Source organism: Engraulis encrasicolus, chromosome 7 (assembly GCF_034702125.1).
Source record: "Engraulis encrasicolus isolate BLACKSEA-1 chromosome 7, IST_EnEncr_1.0, whole genome shotgun sequence".
NCBI lineage: Eukaryota > Metazoa > Chordata > Actinopteri > Clupeiformes > Engraulidae > Engraulis > Engraulis encrasicolus.
The window spans coordinates 21210484-21231875 of record NC_085863.1 but is presented as its reverse complement, the minus strand read 5'-3'; the positions used below and the strand labels follow the sequence as shown (position 1 = coordinate 21231875).

The following is a 21392-nucleotide window of genomic DNA, read 5'->3' as shown; positions in this document are numbered from 1 at the left end:
ACTAGACGGGTCACATTCTGTCAACCTCGAGGCCTATGCAGGCACATACCAGTGCACGTTGAGGTATCGGCAGATGATCTTAGAGTCAGTTACACTTCATGTCTAGCCTGTCTTAGTGGGTAGACTGAGGACTCTATCGAGAACTTGATTTCACTCTTCATTTTGGGAGATACGTGTACATGAATAATCTTTTATGAAGGTAAGGGATCTTTGACTTGGTGTTTTTGCCCTTCCCTGTTGTGGAGGCAATTGGTTGCAGTTCTTGTTTTCCGATGAGGTGCTTCAAAGTATTTAGCCTTGTTGGAATGTGGCTTATCAATCACTTCATGCGCATTACTGCATATCTGCATATCTGGGTAATGGCCACATACATGTATCTACAAGAAATATTCACAATATGTTGTCATATTTGGTACTCCATCAATGTTATTATTGTAAGTCAACATTTGGACCATGTGGAGACCTGAGAAATTAAAATAATTGTATAGTAATGTTGCCATGTGGTTTAGAATAGACACTTCTTCAATTTCTTGTCCCATGTGGTACATTATATCTGCAGGACCTTTCCGTGTGGGCTTTCTAAAGGTAATGATCCATAGAACAACTTTTTGAGCAATGTTGCCAGGCAACAAAATGAATGAAAAAAACTTGAGAAAAAAGTTTTCTACTGCTAATCAAAACTCTTGATGAAAGTGTTATACTGTAGTGACAAAACCGTTACCCTAAGTTTCCCCTTGTGGGATCAATAAACATAAGTCTAAGTCTAAGTCTAAAATAGTCCCAACATCAGCTTATCTTACTGTTTGCTCAAGAAGTTGCCCTGTATGTATCATCATGGGCCGGCGCTAGGCATAGGCAGACTAAGCGGTCACCTAGGGCGCCAAATGTCCTGGGGAGCACCAAGGCCCACATAAATACAATATTAACCTAAATAATGCATTAAACTACATTGACAATTATTTTTGAATGGGCACTCAGTACATATACATGGTACTAGATCAGCTGTGCAAAAGATTTATGACACCATGTTGACAGATGCCAATGTCAAATTCCACAAAAAGGAAAGATCTGCATGTTCGACTACTGCACCAAATTGCCTAGAACCGACCCTGATCATCCCCTTAATGGAGAGTGTGAGGATGGAGAGTCTGACTGAACAGAGGCCTGCCTTTCAAACTATGTGTCAGGGAAAACACAATAATGATGATAATCAGGGCTCTAAATTATCACCATCCAACCGGCCAAATGCTGGAGAAATTTAAGTTTGGCTGGTAGAAAAGACCAACTTATTAGTCACTATGACACATTAGTGAGAGTGTGTTTGGCTAGTGAGATTAACATGCACTAGCCATTTTGGCTGGTGATTGAACAAAGTTCATTTAGGGCCCTGATGATAATACTGAAGTAATAACATGTTTCCATGTGGTGAAATAGGCTAGGGCTGCAACGATTAGTCGACTAATCGTGACTAATCGACTTTAAAAAATTGTCAACAATAATTTTCATTGTCGACTAATCGGTTCATTTAATTCAATTCTTTTTTGCTTACTTTACTAATGCTTTATTACTTTATTGAAACCTGAAATTGCCAGGCACGTATGAATTGGACGTCGTATATTGGAGTAAATAAGCTACTATCATGATTTAAAAATATTTTCCCTTCCCTACGCTGAAGGCCGGGAAGGGTTGTTGGAGGTTAGAACAAGTCTTTTTTTTCCCCCTGACTAATCGTGACTAGATCTATTGATTAGTCTACTAATAAAATAATCATTGGTTGCAGCCCTAAAATAGGCAATTTTTTTCCAACTTCACCATGCAATGTGTGATGTACTATGTATCTGCAGACCCTTTGTGCGTGCGCTTCGTAATGGAGAACGTGGGCATGGAGACCCTGACCGAGCTGAAGCCGGACGGCAAGATGCCACAGAGGGTGCTCTTCACCTACTACCAGGGTGACATCAACGCTGTAGTCGACGAGCACTTCACGCGCGCCCTCAAGAAGGTCAGCGTTCCCACAGATCTCAGCACCAAGACCATCACCACCACCAGCAGCAGCAGTAGTAGTAGCACACAGAACACACACATCAGCAGACAGCACCACGGTAACAGCAAACCTCGAGGCAAGAACAGGGCCATCAAAGCAGGTTGGTGTACTGTGTTGGAATGCTTTGTGCTCACATCTTGTTCAAATTGTTCATGTGATGCAGAGGGTGATATCTTCTAGGAACAAATTGGCATGCTTGTGGAGGGGGGGGGGGGTTGTTGGAATGCTTTGTCTCTCTTCTTGCTCAGACAGGTGATTACGAGGTTGATATCTTCTAGGAACAAATTGGAATGCTTTGATATGTCTGCATCATCCCACACTCCCCTGTGGGCAGCTCTTGGGGGGGGGGGGGGGGGCATGCTGTAGTACAAATCAAAACTGAGCAATTGGTATTGTAACTGTCACTGAAGTTGAGATGTCCAAACTTTTTTGGGCCGGGGACCCCTGGTGGAGCAGAAAGTTTGCCAAGGACCCAAAAATAATGCGCTGTGAGCCCCCAGGGGTCGCTGGACCCCATTTAGAAAAAAATGAATTGCTCTAAATTTTGGGTTTTTTTCTAAAGCTGTGAATTTGTTTATAAAGAGACAACCCCGCAAAGTTTCAGTAAGTGTCCGTGCGTTTGTTCTGATGCAGAGCCCCCTGCCTTAGCATCCTGGGGCCAGCCCGGTGCAGAGTGGTCCAAGGGCTCCTACCCGTGTGGCCCCGTAGGCCCTCTGGGCTCCTTCCCGACAGCCGAGGGTCATCCAGCGGTGGCCTCCCAGGGCGTGATCATGGGCCCCGGGGGCTTGGCCTCCTCCGTCTGGGGGTACCACCCCAGGCCCAGTGGCGCCGGCTTTGACCTGGCCCCGATGCTCTACCCTCCACCAGCGGGCACAGCAGCGGACGCGGCGGCCTCCTCCAGCTCCTTCCTCAGCCTGCTGCACATGGATCGCCCAGCAGGGGGCGTAGTGATGGCTCCGAAGGTGGAGGGCGCCGAGTGGGACTCAGCAGCCGCCTTCAGGGACATGGTGGGCAGCAGGATGGGACTAGATTCAGGTACTCACTCCTCTGTCTCTACACCAGAGGTGTCAATAGTAAACGTTAAAATGCATAATTTTTATTCAGTCTTATTATTCAGAAAGTATGTGCAATGCATATCCAAAGGGATAGCATTACTGATGATGACAAGGTCCAGAGGGAGGGTTGTGTGGACTATTATCATGACTGTCTGCTGTGGGGCTATAGCTGTTGGCAAACTAGACTACCGGTAATCTAAAAAAAAGAAGCACCGTTTCCTTCCAACACAGTTAACTTATCTGAGTAAGCACAAGACCTGTATACTTATGATCAGCTAACTCTGCGCTGGTTGGATCATTTGTGGTGGGTTCTTCTTAGGTTTTTAGTGCTTTTTTTTCAGTAACTAACAACACAGTCTATCTACTTTGTTAGGTATAATGGACTAACTGGTGTAACAGCTATGTAATATCATGTGCTATTGTGATACTTACACCATGAATTAACCTTTATTTTTGACTTTTGACACCTCTGCTCTACACCCATGTTATGTGTTTTTATAGTTAAGGATTTATTTGGTCTTATGAGATCTTTTGGGATCTGTTCACATTGCGTTGCATTGTGTTGCATTGTGTATGACATGTGCTACATAAGCTTGACTTGACTTTTCATCCGATTTGAAAGTTTTGTTGGATTGGGGTAATTTGAGGCCCTTATCATTTTTAGTACAGAGCACTCTACTATTGTTCTTCACTGTGTTATGATGGGATATTCCCATTGCCATTTACATTTTATTGCAACTGTTTTCTTTTCTGTGTTGATTTTGTTTTGAACAGAGCCTGACACGCAGAGTTGCTGAGACTTGAAAAAAGAACTAAAATAAGCTGTACCAGCATATGTCCTCCATATATCAAAACTATTTACTGTTTTATGCAAGAAGATTATTTTTTGGTTTTGGGATAAGCTCCCTTTTGAAGTAGTAAGCAAGTTCAAACTGGTCAAAAGTGAAATGAATCCATGTAATGACTTATGTAATCCAATTTGTATTAGCTGCTTTCATTTCGTTTGAGGCACAATTTTGAATATGATTTTTTTTTCTGTCCGTAGGTGACCAGGCAGCAGAAAAGGGCAAGAATTTGTATTGGTACTGAAAGAGTACCGACCCCACCTCCATTTCCAATACATGGAGAGAGATTTTGCTTTGATGCTAAAAGCTATGAGCAGTTCTCAACCACAATCAGATACACACCCCACTCACTGGCCATTTGCCTCAGCTACACGGAGAATCAAGCACAAAGAACTGACTGACACACACACACACACACACACACACACACACACACAGGGGCGCTGCCAGAAATGTTGGGCCCCATGAAAGATTCGAATTTTGGGCCCCCTTAAGGGCCCCTCTCAGTGCTTGGGCCCCCTTAAGGGCTCCTATCAGTGCTTGGGCCCTTAGAATCTGTACCACTTTTCCCCCCCTAGCGGCCCCCATGCACACACACACACACACACACACACACACACACACACACACACACACACACACACACACACACACACACACACACACACACACACACACACACACATACAAGAACACAACACGCACAAAGAAAGACTCGATCGATCCGTATAGTTTGTGTGTGTTTAAGTGTGTCTCTCCAGCCACTTATTGCACACAACAGAGACACTCTGTGCTCTATGGAAAAACCAGTTTGGAGAGTTTCTCTCTGCTCTGCTTGGCGCCAACGGCTCTGGCCATGTGCCTCAGAGGCAAGGAGTCCCCCTGGAGGCAGCCTGGAGGCACTGCATTGGACTTCGTCATGAACCTGCTGAGAAGAATATGCACGGACTTGTAATCTGCAATGATTGTATATCAGTTCAGCGGTTACTGAGAAGAATTCTCACAAAAATGTGGATTTACAGTGCATGTGGAGTTTATGTCATAGACTGTATATAATAACAGTTTATGATATATGCTATGTATTAAGTTTATTTTGGCACACTCTTACTCATTGTTTCAGACAAAAATGTATGATAGTAGTAACTTTGAAAGTAGCTTCATGTCTTCATTATACAAGGTGTGGCATATTTCTGTTTTGTCTACATGTTCTGAAAGAATGGCACATGACTTTTTTAAATCTGTCTAAAGCAAATGAGTGCAACCTGGCCCAGGAAGCAGACTTCTGTAGGCCTATACATGAACTACATTTTATCTGCGTATTTTCTGAATCTTTTTTAAGCACACAGATCATTCCGGTAGATCAATTGCCCAATTGTCAAATCTATGTTAATACTGTGTGTCTTGCACAGACGGACATGAAGACTACATGAGTAGGGTACTGCTTCCTGAAGATTAGATTGACTAGCCTACAGAGATTAGGAGGAATAAGCCCATACATGTGTCATCATGCCTATATATAATGTCTGCCACAGTAATGTTACTTACAGTGACATATTGAGTTTTTAATCCTTACTTTACTGTTTACTGATGGATATGTAAAACGCACACTATTTAAGTTTAATGTGAAGAACAAAGTTGTCTTTATTTGCTTTTTTATAATAGGTAAATGTTTACGATACACACACCCCCCCAAATCCTACCTTCGTTACGTGTAGGGTATAGTTAACGTTGTTAATATTTTTATGTACCTTTTCCACAACACAACATCTTAGGATCTTTGGCAGTAAAGACAAGTGATAATAAAATAGTGGTAAAATTCAAGACAATATCCATTTCCCCAGGGTTATTTAGCTAAAACATCACTTATTTAAAAATATTCACATTGATTGAGGAATGTCTGTATATCATCTGTCGTCTGATCAACTTTCTCCAAAGCCAACAAAGGAAACAACAAATTTGATAAGCCTTGATTTTGTGAACATATTCAGGGGTAAAAGACTCAATTTCAAGATTGTTGCCCGAGTAAAAAAATATATATAATTGTGAGTGCTACACTGTTAGATTCTTTATGACTAATAAATGTAAGCTTCACAATTTCATGTTTTGTTTTTTTTAGCCTGCACATCTCATCTACGTCTCAGCTTTCAAAGGTCAACCGTCATAATGACGGTTCACACATATTGTTCAGTACTACTATTCTTATATTCTCAAAGAGGACTTTAATTAGTTGATACAGCAGGCGTGTGTGTACAGTATCATGAGTGTGTTTGTGTATGTGTGTGTGTATGTGGTTGTGGGTGTGTGTGTGTGTGTATGTTCACCTGAGTAAGAGTGTGTGAGTAACTATTGTCATGTTTTAATCATGTGCGTCACAGGCAGCTGCCCACACACATCCAGTCCCTAGGGCGCCTGCTCACGTGCACTGTCTACAGGCGCGGAGTGGCCATCGGGAGATCGGGGACTTGTCCCGGTGGGCCGCGGCCGCGAAATATATTACAGCGGCCACATTATGTTCTCAACCAGCCCCAAAGTGTTTGGTGAAGTATATTCATAAGTGGCCTGGGAGTGTCTTCATGTAATTGCAAATGTTATTTAATTACGACTCTATTCTTATTTTGAAGGTAGTTGACTCACCAGTATATACCGTCTACCCGACCGCAATACCTCAGTGACGGTGTCAAACAGTAAATTGGCCACACCCCTTCTCTACTGATAATGTTCATACACCGTAGATCGCGGAAGTTTACTAGATCTTAGTAACATAGTTTCGTTTTCAGTATTTCAAGAACCTGTGATATTTAGATTGGTTACCAAGGAATGGAAATATTAGTAAGTTGTGATTTATTTTCCGATTTCCACATGACTGTTACAGTTTACAGTCTGCCACTCCAGATTCACTTCTGTGGTTATTGACTTGGGTTACGAACAGATTCCACCAAGTGGTAAGGAGGTGAACTGCAGCTAAGCAGGAAAACACATTGTAGGCCTACATGTTTTGATGGCATTGGTTTGTTAGAACTAGCGGTATATCTCCTTACAGTCGAAATAATGTTATATAATACATATATTTTATATGTGGCACATTTAGGATGTAGCCTATGTAATGTCTGAAGAAATGGAACAAAATAATTACCACACAAGATTCTGATGTGAGCAGTGCTGGGTGTAGCCTAAACTGTGGATTAAAATGTAATTGCAAAAAGACATTTGCTGCGACAAAGACAGCGTTTTAAGGTAGGCCTACACCGTTTGGTAATTAATTTTGTTGACTTATGGTTGTGCTTTGAAGTAGCCTAGGTTTGGCTTAGTTGCTGCATGGTGGGTTTATTGCACAATGTAGATAGACTTTTTGTAAGCTATAACCTACTCTTCTAAAAATCCCCACACTCAAAACTTTGTGCCCGTGCTCATCCTGTCTTCCTTAAACGATATTTCAATAGGCCTACAAACTGTCAAAATGACAGTGGAGTGCACATTTTCATGGAACAGTAGCGTGATGTAGCCTAACCTGCGATGTTCTAATGCTTTGGACTGTGATGATGGCTGTATAGGCCTATTTCATCAAGTGTAGGCTACAATTCTCCACTTCAGGTTGATATTTTGACAACACTAATGTCCACATGTAGTAGACCTACGACTGCAGATTTCATGGTTTTTGTCTTTTTGGTTAGGGAACCATGTTGTTCGCGGTGTTGTTGTTTTTTTTGTGTGTGTGTTGGTGGGGGGGTAAAAAGGGCCGCTAAGGGAAAAATCCTCCCGGTGGGAATATTCTTCCCACTCCGCCCCTGTTTGTCTATGTGTCTGCCTATCTCCTTAACACTCCAAGGTGGAAATAATATATTGCAGGGGCAGTCTGTGACCAGGGACGTACTATGATTCCATTGGCCCCTGGGCCAGTCAACAAGGAAGGGCCCCCTCAATGGGTGTTGCTAGTTCACAAAACGATTCAGGGTTTTAGGTCAGGTGTGAGAGACTATGGGCCTTTCCCATTACTAATCTCCACCCCTACCCCTTTGCCTTCCTCTTGCCCCTCGTGCTTTCAAACAAAGCCGCAAGGTGTAGGGCTTGAAACGCAACCCCTATGGATTGGGATGCCCCTTCAACAATCACGGAATGACACCCACAGCTGTCACTAATTCCATGCATTAGGTTGATGTTAATAGCGATTTTTTTCAGGTGCATTTCACAGAGTAAGGGCCATCACACATTAGGACAATGTTAAACTTAGTACAATGGAATAATTATTGCCACTTTAAAACCGACAATTGCGGCGAAAATACTTAATCTCGTGTGCTGTTGTGGATGTCGCGGTTTGCCGCCAATTTTTAAATGCAATCGCAATGCATTCAGGGAGACCTGTCGAAGCCCTCCGTCCGTGAAGTGAGGTGTCGGCAAATCTCCGCACGAAGGGGTGGAAAGCCCTTCGCCGCACCCCTACCCATCTGTCTGAACGTGAATCGGGATGCCACTACGCCTACACGTGGACGCGCAAAACGGAGGCAAAGGGGATCGGCGTAGGGCTAAGGGGTGTAATGGGATTCACCCTAAGTTGTCAGGGAGTGTGGGGTTGTCCCTTGAAAAAATGAGAAAAGACAGTAGTTAAAAGTGTGTTTTTTAAACACAGTATGAGAAGGCAAATATGGAGTCTGGAGCTTCAGACTGAGCCCCCTTGATTCTTGGGCCCCTGGGCCTGGGCCCAGTAGGCTGGTGCAGTACAGTAATCTGTCCCTGTGACACATGCTTCCCATTCCACCCTATCAGCTTGGCTCTATCACCCACTCCCTCATTCAGACTCTTCATATATCCCCACCTTACCAACAGGCTTTCGCTGTGTGGTCGCGGCCATGGAAGCCAACAGGGGCGGGCGGGAGGACAAAGAGGTCACTTGTCCCGGGCCCATGGAGAGAGAGAGGGGGCCCAGCATTGGGTCCTCATTAAATTGTATGTATTGGGTTTTGGGGCCCTTCCAGATGACTTTGTCCTGGGCCCGGCCGAAGCCGTCAGTGGCCCTGCTTGCGACAGACATGGGCTTTCTCTCTCTTTCTCAAGACTAATGAGCTTTGTGTTATTTGCACACAGAAGACTGAGGAGGAGAGGAGGAAAGGCAAGTGCTAGTCAGTAGGTGTTAACAATCCTCTCACTCCCACAGTTCAAGACAATGGTAATATTGAAATGGCATGTACCATGTGTGGGAGTTGACACTGTGTCTCATTCACTCATGAATAGTTGAACATTTAAAGGCTTTTCAGGGAAGTTGAGGGCGAGTCTTTCACATTATTCCTTAGCTTGCTGCACAACTTTGAATAGTGAATAAAAGTAGCCTGCATTTTTAAAGCGCATGTTGTCATAATTGGTAAAGACAGCTTAAAGCTTAACCATATCATATGCCGTACAGAAATTTTCCTCACAAAAGTGCTGAAACACTACCCCCACACTATCATATAATACAATAGGCTACAAAACAAAAACAAAAAAACCCTCTTTTGAATCCCTGCGTGCATTGTATGGGGGATTTACTAGATGGCGAAATCAAAGCTGAATTTATTTACAGTTCAATTGAAGCTAACATAATTTGTATGTGATCATCTGTATGTCAGCATTGTTGTGATAGCTGGCATGGAACTTTGTTATGAGCTTTATACTGTATAGTACTGTATATTCTTCCAATGCACTCCTAATACTGTGAAGAGCCTACAGCTCACACTTTGCCTTAAAAGTACCATAAATAGAATTTCTTTCTCTATGATGAACAGGTGAGAGACAGAATGACCTGACCCAACACAGAAAGATTGAAAGCCTTCTGTAGCCCTACTTATCCTCGAATATCCTTAATACTAGAATCGCCTCAAGTTTTGAACGAAACGTCCGACCGGATAAGTGCATTGAACGAATCGTCTGCTTTTCCTTGTAACACACATCATATCCCTTCAGCTGTAGTCATATGCAAAGCTACAGTGCACACCAATGAAAACACCAATTTTAAAAGTACCATTTTGAACAATTAGCTATTTCCATAATGCACATACAATATTTAATACAGTAGCTGTCAAGCTTATAACAGAAAAGTAAGGTTAGTGGCTTGATATAACTAAGATGACTGTTTTTTTTCTCTTCTTTTTCATTTTTGTGAAATTATGATGGTGCAAAAGTGAGTACAGCCCTATGTTAAAATTCCATAGAGAGGATCATGATCTGCATCAGCAGTAACAGCACATGTTGTCATGCATGTACTACTCACATGTTAACCGCCACGCATGCTTGACACCATCTAAAGCTAACTTGTTTATGGTCTCATAGACAAAGGGTAGCCTATGGATGGCTGGGACCATGCCCCGCGGTCTGATGACACAAACATGAACAAATTTGTTTTACATGATGTCAAGCATGTGTGGTGGTAACCAAGTAAGTAGTACAAACAAAAGTGTCCCATGCTTACAGTCAAGCATACTGTACTAGTGAGACTGACATGGTTTGAGATTACATGAATGCCGTCAACATTGAGAAGCTGAATTTCAGCAAAAGAAAGAAAAGAACAAAGAAAACATGGCAACATGTGTGACTAGGCTACTGAAGCAGATCATGATGCTCTCTCTATTGAATTTTCTCTCTATTGAAATTTTCACAGAAGGAAATGTATTAAATCATTTAAGTCACATTAGTAACTTTACTTTTCTGTTGTATGCTCAATAGATGTTATAGTAAACTAATTCCTATGCTTATTTCGGATATAACTTGCTCATCGAAATATTGTTAAAAATGTTCCTTTTCAAAAGGGGTGTACTCATTATTAGTGTGCACTGTACAGGCGCCTGTGGAATAGGGCACAGCTACATCTCTCTCTCTCTCTCTCTCTCTCTCTCTCTCTCTCTCTCTCTCTCTCTCTCTCTCAGGAACTCTTGTGGATTATTGATGCTCTGGTGATGTCTTACTTCCCTCCATCCATCTGCTAAAGCCTGGGGAGTTTTCCAGTACTGCGAAACGACATGCCAATACGCTCTGGAGAGAAAGAGAGAGTTAGGCTAGCCTACATTAATCAATGTGCCAAAGCGGCAGTGAGTTAACTACACCTTGCCGCCTGTTGCGTGTTTTGAGGGCAAACAAGGTCATTGACATATCCACAAACATTTCTGTGTCGATAAATCGCTTGCCAATTTGCCAATACAGTAGGCAAGGAGAGCTATGGCTAGAAGATCAGCGGTAGTAGTAGGTCTAAACAAACTCCACGTCCTGGCTATTTGAATAAGTTGATAGTCTACTACTTTTGATATGTGTCATAGAGTCTATGCAACTGATTTCACCATATCAAAAGTAGGCCTAGTAGACTCATAGACTAAATTCAAGTTAACGAGTTATGCCCTATGACTTCAAAGTTTCCAAAGTAGGCTGTTCTGCAAGTAAATTCTTTCTCACTGCATAGGTTGACATAATCAAACTTTCTAGCCTATTGTTTGGGAATGCATTCGATCCATGCAGCTACTATGGAAGCAGCCAAGGTTTGGCGGGAAGCATGTGAGGAGGGAGAGTTGGATGAGAGCCCGCGCGGGGGCTGAAAAATGGATCGATATAGTGCTGCCTGAAGGAAACTGTTGCTAGACCACCAAAGTGGATGCAGTGCCAAACCGTGTCTTAAGGAACATGCAATTACAAGTAGGCTACGATATGTGTGCGTCCTTTTGCTTTCTATACACGAAATAGCCACTCAACTTAAACGCCGAAATGGTCATTTTAAACGGTCACCTGAATAGTAGCACCATGGACAGTTCCACTACCGACAGCATCGCCGCTGATGTTTTACGAGCCCCGCGAGCTCTGAAAGATCTTCCGGAATTCAGCAGGACTAGTCACACAATAGTGGCAGTTTGTCTCGGAATTATTTTTGTCCTTGGCTTCTTAGGAAACTTTTGTGTACTTGTCATTTTTGCGCGTTTTCAGGTCCTTTGGACGCCAATTAATCTCCTTTTGGTTAACATTTGCGTGAGTGACATGCTAGTGTGCATATTCGGCACTCCTTTCAGTTTTGCCGCCAGTATCTACGGGAGATGGCTCATAGGCATTCCTGGCTGTAAATGGTATGGCTTTGCCAATTCATTCTTTGGTAAGTAGGCTACCGTTAATATTTTAAAACATGTTTTATGTGTATTGGCTGCTTACATATGTATTGTCAGGTAATAGCTTTGAGAGAATACAATCCGGTCTATACAGAAATGCATATAGATTAGGCTATATGACATCAGAAATCAATCAAAAGTGTTCAATCCCATTAGAGAGTAGGCTAGAGCAGTGCCCATTACATGATTAGGTTACATTTATTTCCAGTGTACTGTTTCAAACATATGTATCATATTATACTGTCCTTTGGTTGCACTGTTTTATTTATTTAGGAAGGGTTCAATTGTATGAAGTAGCCTACAGTAACTTGTGGCATAGTGCCACCTTTAGGATTTACATAGTAGTAATCTGAGTTAAGAGTAGAGGTAATGTATGAAGGTAGATGTGATGTGATGTCCATGCATTGCACACAGTAAAATGAGTTGTCAATATTTCAGAGTAAACTTACATAAATCAAGATGTAGTAGCCTATTTACAACACTGTGGAGCATCAAATTACTCTGACAGTGCAGTCAAATGTCAGTGTAAAATTATGCTAGTGGCCAGTGTAATTTCAACTACTTGAGAATAATGAACTGTGGAACTGTTGTGCCCAAAGAGTAAAATAAACATTACTAGTATTTCTGAGTGGAGCCAAATGTTATCTGAAGCTGTGTTGATTTGAATGAATGCATGTCTTGAATAAATGCCTTTGTTGTCATTGTAGAGGTACAACAAAATTAGTAATGTGCAGATGCTCCCTGTGCTTAAAAACCACAACATAAAACAGTATAAAAAAAAAGACTTTAAAAAGTTATCCGAGCAAAATTTAGTGTGCAGATGGCTTTTGGATAAAAAATGTCTTTTAGTCTGTTAGTTCTTGTACACTGAGCATCTGTCTGATCGCAGCAACTCTACAAGAGTTCAATTTACACCTGTTGGTGTTTTTTCTTTTTTCTTTTCTTCTTTACTATGCATCAGGAATCGTGTCCCTGGTGTCCTTCGCCACGCTGTCCTGGGAGCGCTACTCCACCATGCTGTGCTGCTCCAAAGCGGACGTGTCTGATTACCGCAAGGCCTGGCTGTCCATCGGCGGCTGCTGGCTCTACTCGCTGGCCTGGACGCTACCTCCTCTCCTTGGCTGGAGCAGCTATGGCCCCGAGGGGCCCGGCACCACCTGCTCCGTCCAGTGGCACCAGCGGTCGCCGGCCAACATGGCCTATGTCTCCTGCCTGTTCGTCTTCTGCCTGCTGATCCCCCTGTTGCTCATGGTCTTCTGCTACGGACGCATCCTGCTGGCCATACACGGGGTGAGACAGAGGGGACACTTGGCAGTGTTGTTGGGTTTTTTTGTCCTTTAAAGCTATTTGTGTTTGAGACATTATGAGACATTTGAGACTTTACTGTGTGTGTGTGTGTGTGTGTGTGTGTGTGTGTGTGTGTGTGTGTGTGTGTGTGTGTGTGTGTGATTTTTGCCTTTATTGACTTGGTACCCTAAGGAAGGTCTTTGACTGAAAGTAAAAGTAAAAGACCAAAAGGGATTTAAGTTTGCAGACATTTTCCTTTCAGATTTTACACCCTTTGTTGTAGGAAAGTATTTGTGTGAGAGAGAAAGAAGTGGAAACAGTCTGGCAATGACCACAGGACGGACTGGAACCAGGTCCATGGATTTATGGATTTATGGACACCTTAGCCCACTGAGACAGGGCACAGACCAAATTTTGCAGTTAGAGAGTAGCCTAGGGCCAAATATAGATGGGAAAACAGTTTAGCTTAGTTTAGTTTATTGGTTTATTTGACCGGGGCCATGTACAGGACAACTCCACACAGTAAATGTTGTGGTGTTAATTCAACACTTAGAGAGTTCATATAAGTCCAAATTATGTCAAATCAACTCTCTAAGTCTTAAATGAGCACTGCAGAATTTACTGTGCAGTACCAGAGTTAGCTACAAAGCTCATTTGCATCTGTGATCCCTGGGCAGGAAGCAAACAAAACACACACTTTAAACATGGACAATGCATGTCCTTACAAATAATTACACACTAAAAGCAGTCACATCTCACTAACATACCAGGATAAAAAAGTAATGCAACATGTTCAATCACATCATCCCATCATCGCTTCAATGATGCACATACGAAGCCACATGTGACATATGACTCATATTACACCTAACAATATATATAGCAGCACATATGTTAATGATCACATCTTTGATCAGAGGGTCTTACAATCATATAGATGGGGAAACAGAGGGTGTTATACAATGCAATACAATACAATACAATACAATACAATATCTTTTATTTGTTATTGTGACAAGCACAACGAAATTATGCATTCCTTGTTGAAGCAAAAATAAATAAAAATATAAAATAAAATAAATTTGAATAAAAAATAGAAATGGAATAAAAAGAATGGTTATGGATATAAAAAACTATGCTTTTGAAGCAAAATTCAGTTCTGTGATGGCCGCTGCATAGAAACTGTTTTTCAGTCTGTTTGTCCCTGTCTTCATGGACCTGAATCTCCTGCCCGATGGCAGCAATTCAAACAGACTGTGACCTGGGTGGGATCAGTTAGAATCAGTTGATGACATACCTTTGGCATATACAGTGCGTATCATCCAAAACATATTTCTATCTAACCATTGTTTCAACTCTGGTATTCACATGACCACATGTTGACATACAGTATATCATCAGTTCCATTAATATGAATGTATGGCAGGCAGCACATGAACAATTATGCTAGTATTAACTGCCATTGACTGCTACTGTCTCTCTGATTGAATGAAATACGTCAGTAGATATGTATGAGGTTTTCCCTTGGAAAGGGGGATAGGGTGAATAATAGATCAACATAGGCTACATTTCATGTCGCCATACCGCCAAATGTGTGTGTCCTTCCATGGCCTTACAGAACCTGACAACATTCAGTACAGTTCAGTTTATGTCCCAATAAATTAGAGGTATTTATTAATGCACATGTCATAATAAAGCCCCTTCCACTGTACTGCCACTAAGAGATTAAAAATGTGTAGACAATGAGCTGTCAGCTGGGTTGAATATGGCTGTGGATTTCAAATCTAACTGCATGAGACAGATTAACTGTATGACATTGAATACAATTCTTATTCGCAAATTTACAATTTGTTGGCAGACAATATTGTTCTGGGACAGGAAAGAAAGACCGGAGGGATGTGTGGAGCACAAAGACAAAATTACTAAATGAAAATGGTAGACATGGGAACGCCTTGCCCACAGTATGTATACTCATAGATGTGGCAAACCAAGAATATACTGAGGAACTTCTCAGAGGTAGTATGGTAAAAACAAATGCTGATCTCCCAAAAACCTTGGCCAGCACTTTTTAATCTGTACTGTTCCGTATATTTGCCAGTTGAATGTATGTGGAAGGTCGTTTCTTGCCCTTCCCAATGTGAGTTCAGTCAGTCAGCCTGCTGATCATATTGACGTTGGGTTGATCTATCGCCAACATCATATGTTAAAGTCAACATTCCCCTGCTGACACGCTGAACCAGCTCATTCAATTCTTGTACGTTGGCCTGAGAGGTTTCAGACTCCTTGTCCTTCAACTTAGGTCAATGCACTTTCCATTATTTCATCGCACACATTGGAGTGACAAGTACTGTAGGAAGAAAAATTTTCAAATTCCTGAATCTGCCACTGACTCTGCAGTGTGCACTATGTGCAAATGCTGATAACTGGTTCAACCCCATTTTCCTGTTAGGAGTTACATGTGAGTGCTCATTTTATTTGGCAATACAAGTAAGCAGATGTGCAGTCAATTGCACATATGGTACGTGGTAAATGTGTTTCAGCTTTTGTAATATGTCCAAATGAGCAGGCAGTTACTTGTTTGATACCCATCTGTCATGTGAGGAGACCGAGGTTTCAACAAACCTGTTTGTGTTTGCATACCATTTATATAGACTTTTGAGTTGTTCTTATTTTATTATTATTTGACTGTTTATGTAGAGTAGGTATGCCTCTAGATCGACCTCAGTCGAAAGCTAGTTTATATTGCTTTGAATTAATCATCTGAGAAAAAAAAAATGCTACCCATGGCACCCATGAAACTTTCTGGTTGGACTACAATCTGATGTGTACAGTATACGCAACATGTTTGTAATTTTCTTTTCCTTTGACTCAGTTCTCCAGTTCATTCTTGCTAGACGGCATTAACCCTCTCTAAATTACTTGGAACTGTAATGAATTTCCCCCAGGCACAACATTCAGTCAGCACAACATGAGTAGGAACTGTGTTTGTGTGTGCGCGTATGTGCGTGTGTGTGCGTGCGTCCGTGCGTGCATGCGTGCGTGCGTGTGTGTGTGTGTGTGAGTGCGTGAGTGCATGTACACGTGTGTTTGTGTGTATGCGTGAGTTTGAGTGTGAGTGTAAGAGAGAGAAAATCTAATCTAATATAGATGATTGTCTTTGGCCAATTCATTACTCCCTGGAGTTCAAATAACTGTAACAATAATGACTTTAGTTTTTGATGCACAGCATAAATCATTTGCTTACCACATTTGGGATCACAGAGAGTTCACCCAGGCTCACTGTATGGGAAAATACTCAATACAGTCAAATACAGTCAAATCTCTCATCTTTACTGCCGTAAGTTTAAAAGTTGTCACAGTTCATAATTGTGCAAGCCAGAGTATTTGCCTGGGGCTGCACATCTGTTTGCAGTTTGTTTTCTTCACACACTTGGCAGTTCCTGAGGCAAAATAAGGTGTCACCCTTACCCTGAGGCTAGTTCAAGTGTGTAACCATGGTGACGTGGTAACAGTCTCTTCAGGTTGAGTAGCTTCCTTCGCAGTGTGTTTACTCGCTTCCAGCAGTGCTTGAAATAGCTGCTCTTTTTCAGTCTGCTTTGATCCTTTTGTCCTGTGTGTATTTAAAAAAAAAATTCCCCCAAATTTTGCTGCCTCACAAATTTGATCTTTTTTTATGCTTTTTTTTACCACCATCATTTATACGTATTCCTTATAGCTTGGAAATGTTTACTTTTTTTTCAGACATGAATAGATTGACCAGTAGACACACTGTACTGTATTTGGATGTAATACCTACTCTGGTTTGAATGACACCAAATCCTATACAGTTTACATAAAAGTTCATTCATCAAAAGGAGATGGATTGCCACCTGCATTGTACTCCTTTGACCTTAGGATCACACATACAAACAGGATAAGCTGGTTGTCATAGTGTGCCTGTGTCACAATATTTTGCGTGTTTGCCTAAATATTACATTACACCTAGCTGATGCTTTCATCCAAAGTGACTTAAATTTACAAGTTACAGTCCATGGAGCGGTTGGGGTTAGGTGTCGTGCTCAAGGGCACCTCAAGCCTGAATTGCAAGGGAGTGGAAGGATGGGATACAAACCAGCAACCCTCTGATCTTACTCCCATCTCCTTAACCATTAGGCCACAGCTGCACCTTCAGGCTATTTTGGGATGAACCTGAGGAGGTATTGGCAGCTGCCTCTCTTCTCCTGCCTTCTCATAGACATAATCCACACTGCTCAGTCATGTGTCATACGTGAAAGCTACTGTACAGTACGTTTTGCACCATAGGAGATATTAAAACGACTCTTTATGTGATGAATCAGCAGTGCAAAAATGGACTGTGTGTACCCAGAACCAACGACGCCATGGATCAACCCATCATCGTCGCAGCATTGGGAGACGCACATGCTCTTGGTCCTGTCTATTCCGTTATGCTACCGCCGTGCTATGTGAACAATTAATTTACGTAACTAACTCTAAAATGCAACTGTGAGTGTTCAAATGAACACTGCAGTTATTTTTTTTTTACTGTTTATCACCCCCTCAGACAGCACGGATCAACCCAACGTCGGCGCAGCGCCGCGAGACACACGTGCTGCTGATGGTGCTGTCCATGCTGTTCTGCTACCTGTTGTGCTGGATGCCGTACGGCGTGGTGGCACTGGTGGCCACCTTTGGCAGTGACGCCACGCTCAACCCCACCACCAGCATCATCCCCTCCATCCTGGCCAAGAGCAGCACCGTGCTCAACCCCATCGTATACGTGCTGTTTAATAACCAGGTAAGGACACATACAGTACTGTATACACCACTGTGCTCAACCCCATCGTATACGTGCTGTTTAATAATAAGGTAAGGACACGTACAGGTACAGTACACTATTGTAAACCACTGTGCTCCCCATCACCAGGTGAGTACAGTTACAGGGGTGCGTTTCTGGAACTGCTTCCTAGGTTAGCATTGAGCTACACCACCAGCATCATCTGTAGGTATAGGTCCAAACCCCATTCACTACATGATGTTATGCTGTTATCATGTAGGTACAGGTCCAAACCCCATTTTCTATGTGCTCTTCAATAACCAGGTAGGGCCAGAGCAACATCGTGTTCAACATTGTCTACGTACTATTTAATAACTGTTGATGTACTGCACTTTCACATCGAGTGCAAATAACAGTGCAAATCAACACAGAGAGCTTGACTTGGTCATTTCAGTTTGGGAACTATTTTCCGGTGCGGAAAAACACAGCCTACACATATGGTTGTTGGTTTGTTGAGGGTGGGGTAGGAGTTTACTAATGACTTCCTTGGTATGTGTGTTGTGATGTGTTTGTATTAGCCTGGGCTACGTCAAAACCAGGTCAAACCAATCCAAACCAGGCTTTTGATTGTCAGACAAATAGCCCACAATCTCCCTCTGCTTTGGTAAACATGCGTACTTTACAGCTCTCTGCTCTAAACCCCATCCTTGCTCGAAACCCCATCGTCTCCATAGCATGTGCAGGGTCAGCAGAGAGGTGGTCTTTGGCCCAGATGCTTGTAGGTTTGAATTCCACCTGAACCAGTAGGACAAATGGGTCCCTACACCGCCATTATGCCTGAATTGTCCTTGAGCAGGCCACTTAACCTTGTATTGCTCCAGGGCACTGTGCTGCACAGCCTGCTGCCTATGTGCTCTCGGGTAAAAGTCCACTGTTCTGCCAGAGGAGTCAAAAGTAAATTCATGGTGTAAGTACAAAACATGCACATAATATTCACTGTAGATGTTACACCAGTGTACCTAATGAGGTACTGTGTTGTTACTAAATAAAACTCAACTAACAAGAACTTTGATAAAACCAATGCAGAGTTAGCTGACTGTAAGACAAGTATACATATGTGTACTGGTTTCTTAGATAAGTTACCTGTGATAAGTTTCCTGTGATGGAAAGGAAACTGTTTCTTTTTTTCCTCTTTTTGCTGTTTCTTTTTGTTTGTCTGTCTGTGTGATTGGGACAGGGCGTATGGATGGCAGTCCAGTTTCTAACTCCACAAAAAGAAGGAAGAGCGCAATAAAAGTAAAAATAAAAATAAAAATCGGGTGTAACATAGTCAAATATTCTATCAAACAGCTTCCTTGGTGGAGGTCTGCTGCTCCATTGAGAAGGGGCGGGATCCTCCCGTCAATTTAAAACAAAAGCAAAAAAATAATATACCGTATATAATATATACATCCATTGATTACCGATATCACTGATCTGACTTAAAAAGTGGTAGGCCTGCAGTAATGATATACAGTATATTCATATTGATTGTCAACATGAATATTATAATGCATATCACATGGGCTGTGCTGTCATGCACATTTCACATTACCCAGCACATATTCAGTTAAGCCTTGTGCCCCCTCGTTTCTCTAAAATGAATTTTAGATCTGACAGTTCCTCTCAATTAGCAAGATAAATGTCAGGAGACATTTCAGAACATTAACATTTTGCTCAACAACACAAAACCCAAATTGAATCAATGAAGATTGATAAAACAGATTGAGATCCTCTATGCACAAAAGTGCATCCACACGCACACGCACACGCTCACACACACACACACACACACGCACACGCACACGCACACGCACACACACACACACACACACACACACACACACACCACAGTATTGTGCTGTTGTTGTGCTAGTCTCATTGTCAGTCCGCCAGACTTACAAGGTGGGACCTAACCTTTGCTATCGATCGCACAAAGAGATGCCAACGGTACATTGGAATTGACCAAGACATCGTGGCAGCATGTCTACGAGGAGAGGATCTCACTATCCATGAATGCCCCTCTGGGCTGGACTCATTAGTTATCCTGCTGCATTAAGCAGCAGTGCTGTCCTTGTTAATGCTGCTTTTATTTATTCATGTTTAAGTCTTGTCAATGCTGCTTTCATGTTTTAATTGCAATGGCATGCCAGCTATAAATGCCAGGCGAGACATGTTGTTAGACAAAAGGTGCAAAGTACGTATGTTTGGTGCGTAGGTACTATGTATAGTGTAGTGTGTACACATGTACTGTATATATGTACTGTATGTGTATTATTCCTTGTTAATGAGCATATGACTCATATACTGTATCTCTGTATACGTATATATAATGTAGAACATGTTGTACCATTGCCCTTTTAAACATTGTCCTTTGCATTGCGTCATTTATTTTATTTTTAAAGTATTGTTTCGTCTCCCACCCAGTGCTTGCATTTATTTTGCTTACTTCATTGAACATTGAACATCACTTTGGTCAGTGTATGCTAAGTTAACATGTGCTATATAAAGAATACTTACTTTCTCACTCACTTTTTTCCTTTTTTTCTAACAGAATACACTACGCAAATAATTCTAATTCTGATCATTAATTAATCCATTCCTCACAGTAAATGTCACACAATGTGCAACTTGTCAGTTTATAAGCTTATATTTCCGTACAGTAAGCTCTCACTGTTTCTCGCGTGTGTCTGTGTCTAGTTCTACCGATGCTTCATGGCACTGGTGCAGTGTGGGCCCAGCAGTGGGACCCACAGCTATCTGCACACCCTCCAGAGCAGCCCAGCCCTGGCAGCCGGACACCCCAACGGCCTGCCCCTGAGTCCCCGCTGCACCCTCTCCAGCGTCCCCAACTCCCCCGCACGCCTGGAGGAGAAAACCCAGGCGCCTGCCAATGACCGGCATCAACATCATCAGCCGTGCCAGACGCAGAGGGACACGCACTCTCTGGTGCTGGTGGTACACTGTGTGCCATAACAGGCTGGGTGGGGCTGACTTGGGGCTTTGGGTGAGGGGGCGCTCTTAAAGAAACACTATGTGAGTTTGCTTTGGTTATCCTACAGGTTGGGAGGGACATTGTGTCTTAAATCACTTAAACGATTTTGAAAAAAAAATATTTTATGGTTGAAAACAGCATGAAAATACTTAGTTGCTATGAGACATCATCAGATGTGTTTGTGTACACATGAGGGGCTTTCCTGGCTACTGGAATGATAATATTGCCCTGAGAGTATTATTTAT

At 42.3% G+C, this 21392-nt stretch overlaps 2 protein-coding genes across 3 annotated transcripts; both read left to right on the top strand.

The window, feature by feature from the left end:
* The first annotated feature begins 84 nt into the window (after nucleotides 1-84).
* Nucleotides 85-5988, top strand: si:ch73-52f15.5 (uncharacterized protein LOC100150557 homolog). 2 transcript variants are annotated; one of them, XM_063202410.1, is made up of 4 exons: nucleotides 85-199; nucleotides 1874-2144; nucleotides 2678-3079; nucleotides 4145-5988. In XM_063202410.1, the coding sequence occupies exons 1-4, from the start codon at nucleotides 194-196 to the stop codon at nucleotides 4186-4188; spliced, it is 723 nt and encodes a 240-aa protein (XP_063058480.1). In that variant the 5' UTR covers nucleotides 85-193; the 3' UTR covers nucleotides 4189-5988. The 2 variants fall into 2 exon arrangements, with proteins under 2 accessions (XP_063058480.1, XP_063058479.1); XM_063202409.1 differs by lacking the exon at nucleotides 85-199 and having other exon boundaries at nucleotides 1820-2144.
* Nucleotides 5989-11660: 5672 nt separating this feature from the next.
* On the top strand, nucleotides 11661-21128 carry tmtops3b (teleost multiple tissue opsin 3b). Its single transcript, XM_063202148.1, has 4 exons — nucleotides 11661-12039; nucleotides 13014-13342; nucleotides 17901-18134; nucleotides 20853-21128. The coding sequence occupies exons 1-4, from the start codon at nucleotides 11661-11663 to the stop codon at nucleotides 21126-21128; spliced, it is 1218 nt and encodes a 405-aa protein (XP_063058218.1).
* Nucleotides 21129-21392: the final 264 nt, after the last annotated feature.